Genomic DNA, 16,008 nt, shown 5'->3' with positions numbered 1-16,008 from the left:
AGGAAACCCAAGAAATCACGGTACACTCTGAGTATAGGATTGTTCATATTTATTTATTGTGGCAAAACAATTCATAGGTTTCCTTTAAAAGACTTTTTACCATGTTTAGGAACAAATGGACTCTATGTGAAGAAAGGGAAAACTGTATCTTGTTTTGGAAAGAACATTGGATAAGGGCACATGCAAAGTTCAAACATCTTTTAAATAGTTTTCTTTCAAAATGTATCGTTAGTTTTGATCTGCTTCTCTAGTTTGTAAACAACTATGTAATCAATGAAAATATATTTAGGCTACCTTTAAAAAGAGATGTCTCCAGTATTAATTGGTAGTAATAGTAAAATCATATGCAAGACAAAAATATTAGGATCTAGCATGCTTGGCCTTTTACAAGTTCTATTCCAAAATTATATTACATATATTAATTTCACTTTTGTAAATGTTGCATAATCTCAAATCTTTGAGTAGTCAGACAGTGATAAAAAATGATTAAGAAACCAGACGACCTTTCTGTATTGTGAATGCTACTCATTTCAAACATTACTTGCTAGTAAAGTGCTGTTACAAGCAAAATTAAATTGTTAGTGTCTATCGAAAGCAGATGACATTTTAGTAATATTCAAATTGTACATGTTTTGGCAAATAGTTAACAGCGTAGACATGTTTGTTTAACCACCCAAAACTAATTCAGTATAAATAATATTGGTTTCCAATAATCCTATGCTAAAAGGCACATACTAATGTTCCAGCAGTTCGTTCAAGTGAGCATTTGCATGTAGAGGTTTAATTGTGCTTTTAAATAGTTACTGATTCAGTATGACCTTGAAAGTGACATTTGTGCATGTCTAAAATACCTTCTCACAAATGAATCTCCCACTCTGAAGGTGTAATTTCATTAAGATTATATATATCTATATAACTATGCCTGTCGATCTCTACAGATCTACATAGATATACACATATACATATATTCATACATACACACACAAAAGGGTCTTCTGGAACAGCAGCAGAAAGTGCAGTCTCTACTCTTTTGAATTGTCTTCATAATAGAAAGTTCTCAGCAGTTTTCAGACATGAATTGTCTTGGGATTTGTGAGATCCAAGGGATTATTTGTGATACTGCATGTGTCCTGCATTACTCTCTTTCCTCACAGGCTGCTTCAAGCTTACTTCGCTTCCAGACGAGATGATTGGCAAATTATTTTCCATGTGATACTGAATAAGATGACCCACACTATCAAATATATGGTCCTTGGTTCTCACCTAAGGAAAGTAAAAGAATATATTTATGGTTAGATTGTGCTTATAACTGGTTGGACATGAGCCTAGCACATTAAAGTCAAAAGGCATTAAAAGCCACTGAACTCACTGGAGCAGGATCATTAGGCTGTAGACAACAATTCAGACTTATCCTTTGACCTACCATTAGCTGACATGAAAAACAGAAGGCCGAGTTAAAAAATGCTGAATGTAGAACTGGGCTGATCCTGCTAAAGGGAATGAAATAAGCTCCTCCCCACCCCCAAAAGAGAGATATTTTTCCCTAAATGCCACTGAGGATTAGTTTTCTGATTTACTCTCTCCTCTCAGAAATGTCACTCAAGAGTGCTCTTCTAGCCCTCAGCAGAAGCCAGTAGAATTGAAGTGACCAGCTCTACCTTTTCTGTATCCAGAAATGTGTTACTGATCAAATTCATTACTTAATGTTAGGGTTATTTTTCTAGCAATATAACAACAACTCAAAGGATGTTATTAAGTGTACACACTAATCATCAGCACCTGGACTAACAACATTTAAGTACCTCACTTCTATTTTCATGGTACTTTGGTGCTTGTAAGTTCTTGAATTTAACTTTCAAACCTACTGAAATGACTGGCTAAATTTAAATTAACCTGGATGAAATCCAATCAATTCCACTTCCTGGAATGCACCCATGCATTCATTTTGACTGAAATATCTGAGCAGCCCTGACATTTCAGCATATGAGATGTTCATACCTTGCCCTCAGGGTCCACCAAAAGCAGATGCTTTGCTTGCCCTCCCTGAAGTCCACTGAGGACATACTGACCAGGTGACGTTGTGCTCTCTCGCACCAGAAAATCCCCATCATTGACTAAGAGGCTCTCTGCTGCTTTCCTGTTTAATTTGCCATGGTAACAGTCTTCATTCTTTAGCTGCTGCTTTATTTGTGGCAGAACACAGAGACCAGCTGTGTTGCTTGTGGCACTCTGCTGAACAGCTTCCGGTGACTCTAAAATTAAATGAAAGGGAATGTATTGGACACTTCACCTAGAACTTCAGCCTAAAAGGATGCAAGACAGTATTTTTTATTAGCTTTTAAAATATTCAGCAGTCTTGAGGCTGTGCTCAAACGAACCTTACAGACTGTAACATTATGCACATATGAATGCTCACAAGCCTCCAGTGCATTAGGTAAAATTATCACACCATCTCCTCTCATACCTTAGATGGGAAAGCTTTGGGTCGCTAGGCAACAGGGATTGGAAACAAGAATTTGTCTGATGCTCTACTGTTTTGGGTTTGTATTTCTTTGGTTGTATTAAAAAGTCAAATCTTCCCTGTAAAAACAAGATTTTTGATGGGGTTTAGCCACTGTTTGGTTTGTTGGATGTATTTTTGTTTGCGTTTTTTTGGGGGGGAGGGTTTGGTTGTTTTTTTGGGGTTTTTTTTTTGTTTTTTTAAAAATAGATCCAGTTTTTCCTTCTTCCTTAATAAGCTCTGAAGAGATTGTCATGGATCAGTGGGAGAGTCATTTTGAGTGGCTCCAGCTATGTGCAGAAATGTAAGACAACATGGCCAATGTAGCCAGAAGGGAAGGATTACAGTATGATGCATCTGCTGTGAAAAAACGAACAATTACTGAATGTACTAACAAAACTGGATGGTTTGGGATATAGCCAGTCAGACTGCAAATGATTCACAGGCAGGATTTTTCTAAGGAAAATAAGAGGATACCACTTCTTCAATGGAATTGTGCAACCTAAGGCTTCTCAGGATATAGCCAGTTCCTTTTAGAGCATAATACAGCCCCGGGCTGGAAATATCTCAATGGTTACAGATTTCCTATACTGCAGTTCTATCCAGTCCTTTGCCCACTTTCTTATGTGGAGCCACATCTGACAGAGAAAACAGTCAATGGGAAACCATAAAAGACAAAGCTAATAAATGAAGTATTTTCAATAATGAGGACAATCAGTACCAACTGTATAGTCATTTAATGGATATCCACCACTTTGACACTGTAAATCAAGACTTAATTTGATATACGTTTAATGATTACTGCTGATCAAACATTTTGATTTAGAAATTATTGGAAGAGATTCAAAGGTCACTTCTGCAAGAACTGAGAAAACATGGTCATAATGATCCCACTTTGACTTTGTGTGCTACTGCCTGTGAAGCAAAGGCATCTGAGGACACTTCCACCTTAAAGTGGTTAAGATCTTCAGTGTATAGGAGAACCCTCTTCCCTGAGGTATAGTGCAGTCACAAGCTTTCATATCACCCTAAAGACTTGCTTATTATTATGCGTGTAACACTATTTATTATCATGAGTCAACTACAGAAGACACAGATAACAAGACCCCCTCTTTTCAAAGCTTAGAAAAGATATGGTATTGCAATGGGACCTACTGGCCTGACGCAGTGGGCTCCCATGGGTCTGTATTGTTGCTGTACCGCGGGCTGTACAGACTGCAGACTGCAGGGTCTGAGTGTTGATGTAACACGGATCATCAAAAAGATCTGTTTTGTAGGCAGGCTTCAATAATGTTGCCTCTTTTTTTGTCTTCTGTGATCTTTCAACACAGTTACCTGCAATTAGTATATAGTATGCACAGATTTCCCTTTTTCTTTTTTTTATATCGAGTTAAAATAACTGTAAAAGCTGAAATAGGAACATCGTTGTTCTTATACATCCACTAAAGTCATTCAAAAGGAAAAGAAAAATTGGCAGATGAACTAGTTTTTCCATATGGCTGGAAGGCACAAGGTACACTATCCAAAATGAGCTAGAATGAAGTTTTCAGAAACATTACACACTGATTCAATTCTGCTTCAATCAATGTCAGCAGTAAACCCCCCGCTGACTGAAAAGAAATTAATACATATGACTTCACAGAGACACAAGCTATGTATGTTGTTTGCTGCAAAACCCTTTCCTTCCCCTCTGCACCACAAAAAAAGCTTCTGGGAAGCTGAACAATTCTCTCTCTTGTTATTCTGGTGGAGCAGGGAAGATGGAGGAGGTTGGCACTTTGTGGCTCTGTCTAGAGAGCCAAAGCCACATCTGTCAGGTTAGGATCCAAGCCCAGGAACAGGCTAACAGAATATCCCCTGCAGGGTATGAAAATAATAGCACTTCAGCTAGCCAAATAGCACACATAGTTTTGCTCTAGCAAATGTTTTATTCATAGATCTATTCATTCATTCTTTTATTTATTCACCCTCTCTTTGTAGAATCCATTTGATTCTCCTTTCCTTAAATCAGAAATAACACAAGAAACTGAACTATCCCCTGCAGAGAGTGTAATGGATCACTTTAAGAGCAGTGCAGGTGGGAATTCAAAAAGGACCTCATTATTCAGTGAAAGAGATGAGCTGAGGAAATGTGCTCAGGGCATCAGCTGTAGGAAAGGAAGTCCAGAAAAAGATGCAGGCTGATGATCTCCTGGAGTCCCAGAGAGTAGATATTGCTAAAGGCAAATTGATCTCAGGCACAAAGCTGCCCAAGGCAGGGTAAGGGCCCAGTCACACTGAGAAGCCAGTGACTCTGGAACCAAGGGCATGGGCTCCCTTGGAACAACCACCCAATGCTGATAATTTGGGTCTCATTGAGCATTTGTAGGGGGAAGGGGTATTTTCAGAGACTAATAAGGGATGAAGCATCTTTCTTTTTCAAATGGTATGAAAGGGAATAAAACACCAAAGAGGATGAAAGAATAAAAAACAAAGAGCTACTGTACAGTATCATGACAAGTAAACTGAGTAAGTCTGCCAGCAGACATGAAGATAGATTAGTGGCCTTTAGAAAAGCTGTAAGGCTTTTTTGTCTGCCCTTCATCTAAGGAACTAGAAAAGGCCCACTAAGTAGAACACTTTTCTCCATTGTATCAAAAGCCCAGGGGTAACTTTTGCAGGCAGTCTGCCTTGGTTAATTCTGCATATGCATGAGAATGAAAAGAGAGTACATACCCACAGTTTTGTTTTCTTCTGGACAATTTTCATATATATTGATGAATGTTGGGCTGCCTGTCTGTAGAAATAGTGTAAAAACAGTCATATAAAGTAATCCCTTAGAAATCTCAGGTAACTTAAAACATCCATGCACCTGTTAATGGGAATACAGGTAACTAAATGTATCTTCACCAAAAACTTCCTATCTCCTCAAATAATGTTTCATGCTGATACTCTTCTTTCTATAGGGCATCATGTCTGGACGTATTCCAACCTCACAAAGACTGTTAACTGCCCAATTTTATATCTGAGATTTAGTATATACAGTATCACTTCTAGGTAATACAGTTCAGATTTTCTTATAAATGTTTCTTGCAATAAAACCAAGGAGAAATAAGTACAAGCATCATGATTTGAAAGTGAAACGGTCACCAGGTTGTCTGTGCAGCACTAAAAGGTCATCAGAACTCAGAAGAAAAACAAAAAAGTAACACCCTGTGGGAAAAAAAAAAAAAAAAAAAAAGACATTTGCAGGGTAACCCCTTGCAACAACTCTGGCAAGCATCACGTGCAAACTCAGGGTATCAGCAAACATCTTTTTAGAGAACTACTGGGGAGTTGGAGACCACCAGGCTCGCAGCCAAGATGCGGTACATGGTTGAGGTTAACAAGGCAGTAAGTGGATGGAGCAGTAGCACAGGAACACATGGGAACCTGGGAGCAGTTGTTGCCCAACACAGATAGCATTTAGCAGCAGGAAATTTTTAGAAAGCATCAACTAGATCCAAGTGCACCCCCTCTGAGCAAAGCAGTGGTGCCTCCTTCCCTGCGTGGGGAAATGCCGGTGTTTCCAGGAACTCACACAGCAGGCTTTGAAGTCTGTGCAGTCAGTGTGAACTCAGCTGGCTTTACTCCCTGATTTCTTGGGTTTTATTCCCCACTGTTCAGTTAAGAGCCACAGATATATGCATCTTTTGCTGCTGTGGCTGATTTAACAGAGCCTCTTGAAATACTTCAAGGGTAATTAATGTTGTATATACATTTCAATCAGTTAATGTTGTATGTGTAGGTTGTAGAGCATAATGGACAGGATGAAATATTTATCAGATCTCAGAATGAGGAGCCAGGAGGTCCCAGATATTGCAGATGTTCTCTCAGACAAGCCATTTTAATCTGTATCTATTTTCTTCTCACAGCTAACAAGAGAACAAGGGAATATTACTTGGTCTCCTAAAAGTACTCTAAGGACAAACGAGTTAATATTCAGAAAGTGCTTTGGGATTCAATTAGGTACTAAGCATCATTAAATCTAGCCTAAAAAACCTTTTCCCAGGATAATCAGGACCTGGTTCTGATGTTAATGCCATGCTTTACACCACAGTAACACTTTATTACTCATTCCCATAAGAGGCAGTGAACAGTTATCCCAGAAGATGATGTACTTACCAAGCAATACTGCTTTTTGCACTGTGTAAGACAGTTAGCCCTTTGGTCTGTTTGCACTTTCATTCGCATGTCTAATACTCCACCAGTGGGAGTTCCCTGGAATTTCGTTGTAATATTCATGATCCTCCCTCTCCTGCGAATTCCCAGCTGATCCATTAGCATTTGCTGTGTCGCTGAAAAAATTGGGGGGGGAGCGGAGGGGGAGGGAAAGAAAGGTGACTGATGTAATCAACTGCTTTCTAGTGCAGGCAAATGTCCTCAGTGTTTGCACATCGCACAATACACAGATTAGCCATATGGAGGCTGTGAAGGGCTTTGGGCCTGAACTTTCAGAGCTTTATTTTTCCAGTTACTTCTTCCTGAATTAAAAATGGAATCATAGAATCAACTAGGTTGGAAAAGACCTTTAAGATCATCAAGTCCAGCCTTTACCCCAGGACTGCCAAGTCCACCTGTAAACCATGTAACTAAGGGCCTCATCTACATGGTTTTTGAACGCTTCCAGGGATGGTGATTCTACCACTGCCCCGGGCAGCCTGTTCCAATACTTGATCACACTTTTGGTAAATAAAGTTTTCTTAATATCCAATCTAAACTTCCCCTGGTGCAGCTTGAGGCCATTTCCTCTTATTCTATCACTTGTTACTTGGGAGAAGAGGCCAGCCACCTGCTCTTTCCATCTTCCTTTCAGGCAGTTATAGAGAGCGATACGGTCCCCCCTGAGCCTTCTCTTCTCCACACTGAACATGCCCAGTTCCCTCAGCCATTCCTCATCAGATTTGTGCTCCAAACCCTTCACCAGCTTCATCGCCCTTCTCTGGACCCACTCCAGCACAGTCACTGGAGTTCGGGGTGCAGGGAGGTACACTCATTTTCCTAGCAACAGACAGCCCAAATCCATTTTCTTTGACTTGAAAATATAAAAGCCACCTACTGAAACTTTAAGAGAAGAGTGCCAGTGCATTGTTCATTAAGGTGTCCAAAATGTAGACCATAAAACTAATTCCTCTGCCTTCTTGTCTCAATTCTATAAATCCAGAGAACGCGGGGAAAGGGGGAGGCAACACTTACAAAGAGAGAATGAAAACCTCATGGCATTTAGCTAGAAAAGCCTGCAACTGTTTAGAAAATCAAATATTGCTACCAGAAAAAAAAAAAGTAGTTTTCCTGAATGTACCCTGATTTTAATAACCATAATCAATATAACTGTTCTGTTTCAGCTGGAAGAAAACATGGAGAGCACCCAGTGTTTTTCTTGAGCTAAACCAGAACGATGATAGTTTAAATGTACAGCTGATACTCTGCAAAACAACTAGGTGCTTCCTGTACTGTCTCCGGTCCCGAAATAAAAAACTCATCTCAAATCTTAATTCAGAATATAATTGGATAAAAGGCCTCAAAAGCAGGAAAGAGATAAAGTTCAAGTAGTTGATTATGTGATATGCAGTGCAAGTATTTGATTATGTGATTCATAGTAGTTTGGAAGGGAGTGACTCATTCACACAGCAATACTCAACTTCTCTGCCTGAGGACCGTTCTCTGAGGCTAGCTGCAGGTTAGGCTGAAGGAGGGAATCTAATTAGCCTGTTCCATTTCTCCTCACTCTGATTTACTTGTGGCATAACCTAGCACAGTTTCATCGGAAAGGCTTTTCCTCTGGTTATTGTCCCCAGGGAAAACAGACCAGTATTAGCAGTGGAATGGCAAGAACCACTCTGTAGAATGAAATAAATATAAACTGGAGCTGGGGCTGCTGTTATGCAATAAAACCAGTTCTGCTGTCTTGCATTAGACACTGTACCAGGGACACCGCCTGCACAGTGACTCCCAGTGCTCAGGATGCGGTTAAGCAGCATTATGGCTTTACCTACTTGTGGGAGGTGGCAAGCAATCAAATTTGGTGTTACAATAAAGACAAGACAGAGAAAAATAGGCATAGCTAACCTATGAGGAGAGCTATAAATTAAAGCAAGAATTGCATCCCCAGTGCAACAGAAAAAGGGTAAGTGAAATGGAAAATTGTGCTCCTGAAATTAATCTCGCCACTACATTTTGAGCGATGTGCAGAGGACAGGGTTTCATATGCTGAAATGCTAAGCAGTGGCTGTGTTTATTTCAGTACACGATGCTGATATAAGTCACACCTGGTGGAATCAGAGGCCACTGCCAGGACACGAGCAGAACAGCAGAAAGGTGAATTACAATGGCTTTTTTCCACCACCACACACTTTCCAGAAATATAGCACGTTTAAACTTGGCATGGATCAGGACTCTGTGTGTGTTTGCGCTGAAGTTACTTGGGAAGAGTAATCTGAACATTTGTTCAGCTTACTTGCATGACTTGAGAGAGGGCTGTTTTAGCTAAGGAACAATACAGCTAAATTCTGAGTTAAGCACCTCTACTGATGTCACAGTGGAGTTTACTAGAATAAGCTAATTTTAATCTATTATACTCTGTACGTACAGCACATATTACAATTAGTCTATGTCCAGAAAGCATATCCAAAGCATCTTACTTATGGATCACTTTTTGGAGTATACTGTTTTCCTGCAAAGCACTAAAGAGAATGAAGCCCCCAGTTAAGTGACTGAGAATGTGCTGACCTTTCATTAGACGTAACCAGGCTAGAGGGGTTCTTCAGGTACTGTCTGAACCGGAGCTCAAAAGCCTGCCCTATGGTGTTTATCACCTCCTGTGCCATCCCGTTGGGACATTCCAGTATGTGGCATGCTGCAAAGAGACATGTTACTTTAATTAAGTAAATACACTTTATACCAGAAAAGAGAGACATAAACTATTTTGCTTACAGCAGAAAAGCTGGGCATGAAATTACACAACTAGATAGCTTTAGGACATTATATAGACTGAGATTTTTGGTAAGGAAATTGCTCTAAGCATTCTTTTAGCATAGTATCAACTTATATTTCAATATAGGAAACTTCCCATTTATGCTTCCTGCATGGAGTATCTCCTTTTCTCTCCCTGCCTGACAGTAAGCAGAAGCTGGGGAGAGAAGCCGCCCTGCCAGCGTGCAGTTTTCATGTGAAACAGCAGGAAAACACAAGAGCTCCCTCAGGGCAAGACCAAACTCCTTCCACCAGCCCTTGTTCTCACACACCACCTTAAGAAACTCACTCCAGTAGCAAGTGCACTGTGCCCAAGACGGGGTCTCCCCTCTGCAGAGCCACCATGAGATAGAACCTGGGGATGGTACTGGGCCAGCTGCCAGCCCTGCCTGCAGGCTGCCAGGGAGCAGGAGTTCTGCATATCCCAGCATCAATACCAGGACTTACTGGAGAACTCACGGAGTGCCCTAAGTTTTTCAGAACAGCAGTGATGGAGGTACAGAGAGGGTGCAGACCAGACTGTAAGGCCCAGCTTCTCCAGAAAACATCCCGATCTTCTGAGCCATCCACAGCATCTCAGAGTGAGGGCTCCTGTGAATTGCCACTACCAACTTCATAGCCATTGGCAGTGTTGCTCTGAGAACTGTTTGGCATGAAAGCAGCCAAAGGCCAGTTTTTCTTGTCTGGTAGGCAAATAATGAGAGTGAAGGAAAGGGATTTTATATCGAGAAGCTCTAATACACCTGAGCATATACCCCACTCTGCCTTCCAGCAACATACCCAGAAGTCTGGGTTAGATGAGGAGGCTCATTTGCTACCCTTCACACATCTGGAAGTTGCCCCAGAGCAACTTGCCAAGCTCTGCCCTTCTTCTGCCCTTCCTTGCCAGGCGAAGCCAGTTTGGGACGGCTCCTACCCCTGCATGGAGACAGCAGCTAGTACAGCTTTAGTCTGACGTGCAGATTCTCACTTAGCTGCACAAAGAATATGGCATTTAAAGCCACAGCCTGCATACCATCACCCATATCCATACAGGAAAGTCAGAAATTGTACAGAACATTGAACTGTTTAGTAGCTGTCTTATTTTAAAATTCAAACAATTCTTTGGTACAGGTAAATCAATCATATAAACACGTATAACAATCTGAAATTGTCTCCATACCTCTCTGATTAACAGGATCTTTTGCTACATATGCAACGTAGTCTGTTGTATCCTTGAGGAAAGAAGACAACATATGTCTTTAAAATTATCATTATGAACAACCCTACAAACACAGCAAAGCAATTAAGTATAAAGACATATATTTTTAGCTTTAAAAAGCATGCTTCTTTCGGGGAAAACAACTGGAGGTACTACCAAAGTGAGCTAAGGGAAACATCAGTGACACACCAGTAGCTATGGACCCAGTAATTGACCTGGAATCTTCTTGAAATAAATGCATTAGACTATCTGGCATTCTTTGGGTCTTCAATAAGCTGTTTATTCAATTCCAAACTCTGCAAGAGGACCAGAAACACAACTGGTGCCTCATCAGCAGGCAATGCTGCTTTCTAATCCGCTGCTCCCACAGTGCTCCAAGCCTCTCCTGTGTAATGCATTAGGGCTGCATGACTGCCAGTCGCAGCCTTTAGTCCTTATCAGTATCAGTGGAAGATAAAATAGTGCTAAAATACTGCAAAGGACAAGTTAGAATATTCCTGATTCATGGAATGAAGATTGAGTTTTTAAGGCATCTTAGAGAAAAGTTGATCTTTAGAATATTGCAGAATACAATAGGTTCCTGATCTCAATTGCTGCTGACTGATTTTAGACCAGCTATAATCAGGTTAAATTACTCTGGATCTCAAGGCTGCTGCTGAGATCAGACAACCTCTGTATAATCAGTTGTCTATTTCACATTCTCTTTCCAGCCAACACTGAAATAATCCTCATTTTTTTCCTAGTCAAACTGAAAAGGGAACTGGAATAGAAAAACTACCATTTCTAGTCATACTGCAATAGCAAGGAGTTGCTTGATAATTCAGTGTAATAGTAAAAATGGTGAGGTAATGAATAACATTCTTTTAATTATTAAAGATGCATTTTGTTATTTTGGATCTTTAAGGCGGGATGAGGAAAATGCAATTCACAGCTTAAAGGCATGGCTCTCTTGAGGGAAGATGCAGTCAGCTGGCAGGAAACAAGGCCCCCATTTGCAATATGCACAAGAACAATCATTTAATAATTCACAATGAATGACAGGAGAGGCAGGTCTTAGGGCCAGCAGAACTTGTCCTAGATAATTTTTTTTAAAACCTCCAGAGTTAATATCATTAAAACTAAATATTTCTTATGTGTTTAGTGAACTCAGTTTCCTTTCTTTTCCTTTCAGGTTTTTCTTAAAATTTATAAATATTATAGGATACACTTGCAAAATACATTAGATCTAGAAAGTGACTAGAAACTAAAGTAACTGGAGCAGTGTCTGCTATTTTTATACCTTTGTAGTGTTTATGTACATGCATGGATGACTAGGCTTTAAAATAAAGCCAGAATAGGCTTTATTCTTGGGAAGAATAATGTTACTTCTTAATAATGCAGAGCAACACTGAACTGCGCTTAGACCCTGAATGGAGGGGCAGGTGGAAAGATGTGTCCTGTGGAAACTATCCCCCATTTTACATGTAAAGAGAATATTAGGAATATTACCTGAACAAGCCACCAAAATTGCCCCTGACATGAAGTGCCACCAGATCTATAGTTACCACTGCTGAGCCAGACCTCCATTTTATTATATATTCCTCCCAGTAAGAAAAGTGTCACCAGCCACACCAGCAAGCGCATTTCCTGCAGCACATCTAAGTGCAAGCACATCTCCTGGTTGTCCTGCCATTAAGCACTGACCAAACCCAGCCCTGTATAGCCCATGAGATCTGATAGAATCACTAAATAGAACCAGTGCAGGATAACAATGTAAAAACTACTAAAAAAGCTAAACAAGCCCTGGAGAATTAGTCATCCAACCTGCTGAGCAAAGGTCTGAAAACACACCCCTGAATTTTCCAAGCTGGAAATGTTATATAAAGACAACCTAGACAGGCAGAATCTAGGACACAGTACGTACTTCAAAAATAAGTCATCTTAAGGACATATTTAAATTGTTTAATTATCAAGAGAACTGGAATTTGGAAGCGAAGCACACTGATGCTCAGCACAACAGTGTGCCAGCACTTGGAGCTACCTGGAAATTCACATCATGAAGGGTCTGCAAAGCCCAAGGACTGTATTGTAGTGTGGTGTATGAGGATAGCACAGGCATCTAAAGGCGAAATTCAAACTTCTTAGACTTCCAAATGCCTCAGGCTTTAAAAGCAATCTTTAAGGATGTAGCACTTCAGCACCAAGCCTGGGCTGTGCCTCCTTTCTGGGTGGAGGACTGACAGCACAGAGCCTGTGCAGGTGCTCCCTCCCCACTTCCCAGCCCAGCTCCAGAGAGCTCCAGTTCTCAGGCAGCTTGAGCAGCATCTCTCTGAGCAGAGCAGAGCAGAGCAGCTGGGCTCCTTACATCACCCACATGGCCCTCTAGAGATCCATCAGCCACACAGGGCAAGTTCCAAGCTATTTTCCCTTGCCTGCTCCTAAATTCAAAGGGGCAAATCTGTCATTTTCCAATCAAAGCTGGACCTGGTTTCTACCCCAGTGTTACCAAGAGCATGATCCAGAGCCTTCTATTTTCCCTGTTTCATAACACAAGAACAGGGAGACAGTTAGCAAAATTGAAGGGCAGAAAATTCAAGACTGATTAAAGAAATACTGATTAAAGAAATACCATTCTCATACCACATGGAGTGTGAAATTCAGAATGCTGGCAGGTGAGCTTGCTTAGATTTGAAGAGGGAATAGGGCATGTGTATGGATGACAAATTCCCTGCTTACAATCATTGCAATAAAGAGTTTGGAAGAGAATAGAAAACCTCTTGCTTGAAAACATTAATGACTTCATGAGTAGGAGAAAAACACATCTGCAGGAAGAAGGAGGTGAAGTCACATCTGTCTCATAGGAGCTGTTTGACTCAAAATTCATCTAAAAATTGAGAGGTGCCAGTGATGACTGCTTTTGTGACAGGTATTGGATTACAGTGACCACCAAACTGATGCAATTCCCATGTTCATGTGTTCTTATTTTTAGATCCCCAAGTCTGAGGGCTTTTGAATGAACAGTGGCTCACAGATTGGTAACAGGAAACTGAACTATGAATCTATCAAAGATCCACTAAGTCTCTATTCCATGTCTCCTTTCCAGTCTCACTTCCTCAGTTTTCTTGTATTACTGGTCATGATCCAGAGGAGTGGTGTACTCTGTTAGTGCTTGTGGATAGGAAGTGATGAAGCAAAGTATTTGCAGGTACTTTTAGTCTCATAATAATTTCATTATACCTGCGGAAGTATATCTCATAAATCAATACTTACTGGGTCACCTCCAGAAGCAAATGAGATGGACTGCATGTGATGGTTGGCAATAATCTGAAAAGCATGACAAACTAGTTAAACATGCTCATGTGCCACACACTTAGCAAACAGCAGAGCATATATCTTCATTGAGCAAGCAATTACGTTCATGACAACCCAATCCATTAATACATGCACATATCATTTGTGAAGGAAGGAGATAAAAATAGGAATGTTTTTGAGACTACCCATTCATGCTTAGTAATGTCTAGATCCCTGAGTAATCTTCCTTAAAGGGTTTTTAGAATGAATTCAACCAACTTCTAACCTGGTCTGTATGAAGCTCAAGGAGACCTTGAAAGGGAAATAACTGGAGACACTGGATGCACTTACAAAGTCTTCAGATACTAATTCATTTAAAAATTACCAACAATTTTATTTAAATGCTTTGTGTATACAATGGTGGTGTTTTTACAAACAGACCACACTGATACTCTGATCATATCCTCTCTCACCATTAGCACCAAACTGTCATCTGCTAGAAATTTCACTAGCCAAATCAAGCATCAATTTTTTCTTGTTTTCAAACACTACTTCATCTCTGGAGACAAACTGTTCTTTATTATAAAATCAAGTGCAAAAGATTATGCAGGTGTAAACACAATGAAACATGGTGCCAGCACAGCAATAGATTAAATAGAATTTTCCATTTGCAAAGGTCTAGTAATGAAAGATTTAGTAAGAATTCCAAGACAGTGCCTTGCATGCCCATGTGTGTGGTCACGGGACACATCAGCATGTTTGGAAGGAGATCTGTCCAGCCAGCTTTTAGTCCTGTTACAAGCAGGAACTGGTTAAAAGGTTCATCCTTTAGCTGCCAACCCCAGTTTAAAATGCTGTGGGGAAGCCCTTTGCTGCTGTACCTGAAAGGAAGGGAAACCTGGTGCCATAAACTTACCCCTCCTAGTACAGGGGTCCAAGAGAGACCTCTGTGCTGCAGGCAAACCCCCAAGAACAGCTTAACTTTCAGCACAGTATCAGCTCAGTGCAGTGATTCCTCAGAGCCAGTGAGCCACAACTACCTCCCTGATGGTCCTCTGCTCCAACTTGGAGTGAAACCCTGCTGGCCCCAGGCAAGACTGTGCTAGAAGCTGAAGCCAACAGCTGACAGAGGAATTAGGTGGGCAGGAGCTCCTCAGCTCATCTGCCAAGAAGGGGGCACACCCCAGTTCCAGGGCAGATCCAGGCTCTTGGGAACACATCTCTATGGAGCCCAGAGACTTTGCACACTATAAATGCTTATGCACATATATTACCCAGCTGTAAAATAGCTTTGAACGACACCAAAGCCAAGCTCTGACTCATTATTTATATCAAAATGTTTTCTCTAGGACTTTTACAGAAGCTTGTCAGGACTAGTGCTTTTTTTATTAGGTACCGTAGAGACACACTCACTGAGAAACAGTTTGCCAAGCGCTTAAGGATCCCTCCCTATGGAAGACACCACCATAAACAAAAAGGGCATGTGCTGCATGTCCAATTCCTCATTTCTAAATTCAGAGGCATCATGTAATTCGGCTTTACTAGCACAAGACAACTAAAGGATGATGCTTTCCCTTCAAAGTACTCAGCCTTTTCTTCAGATGCTATGAAAGGAGAACACGGGAGCATGGAGAAAAGTACACAGATTTATATGTATCCTACCTGCTGCGTGTCAACATTAATCAAGGTGAGGCTGCTTGTTGAAATGGTCAGCTTTATATTCACACCAGAAAACTGAAGGTTACTTTTGCCAAGTACAGAAGACAGAAACTTCACTGGAGGCTATGAACAAAGAAGCAAAAGAAAGAGGCCATCAGATGAGTCTTTCAGGGGCAGAAACATATCAAAGTCAAGCAGTTTTTATGATACTGAGAAATTGAGTGGAGCAAAGATAACAGCTTGATCAGATGCAAATAGATTATCTAACAAATATCAGCTTTGAATACAATACTTGTAGGCATGGGTTTATGTCAATAATGGGGAAAAAAAGGTTTTAAACAAAAACCAAGTGAGCCAAATGTTATAGCTGGCTCTGTAATTCAGAACG

The 16,008-nt window shown here is 40.6% G+C and overlaps 1 protein-coding gene across 1 annotated transcript in view; it reads right to left on the bottom strand.

The window, feature by feature from the left end:
- Positions 1-563: 563 nt before the first annotated feature.
- The window catches only part of SHC4 (SHC (Src homology 2 domain containing) family, member 4), a 30,821-nt gene continuing 15,376 nt past the window's right edge, over positions 564-16,008 (bottom strand). Inside the window, 10 exon segments of the mRNA XM_010022560.1 lie at positions 564-1,263; positions 1,999-2,252; positions 3,656-3,835; positions 5,216-5,276; positions 6,644-6,734; positions 6,736-6,816; positions 9,248-9,374; positions 10,653-10,704; positions 13,941-13,994; positions 15,624-15,743. Coding sequence (XP_010020862.1) covers positions 1,108-1,263; positions 1,999-2,252; positions 3,656-3,835; positions 5,216-5,276; positions 6,644-6,734; positions 6,736-6,816; positions 9,248-9,374; positions 10,653-10,704; positions 13,941-13,994; positions 15,624-15,743 — 1,176 coding nt within the window. The 3' untranslated portion in view covers positions 564-1,107.

The sequence above is a fragment of the Nestor notabilis genome, unplaced genomic scaffold (assembly GCF_000696875.1).
Source record: "Nestor notabilis isolate BGI_N333 unplaced genomic scaffold, ASM69687v1 scaffold1289, whole genome shotgun sequence".
Classification (NCBI taxonomy): domain Eukaryota; kingdom Metazoa; phylum Chordata; class Aves; order Psittaciformes; family Psittacidae; genus Nestor; species Nestor notabilis.
Note: the sequence above shows the minus strand (reverse complement) of the source record. Positions and strands in the feature narration are given on the sequence as shown.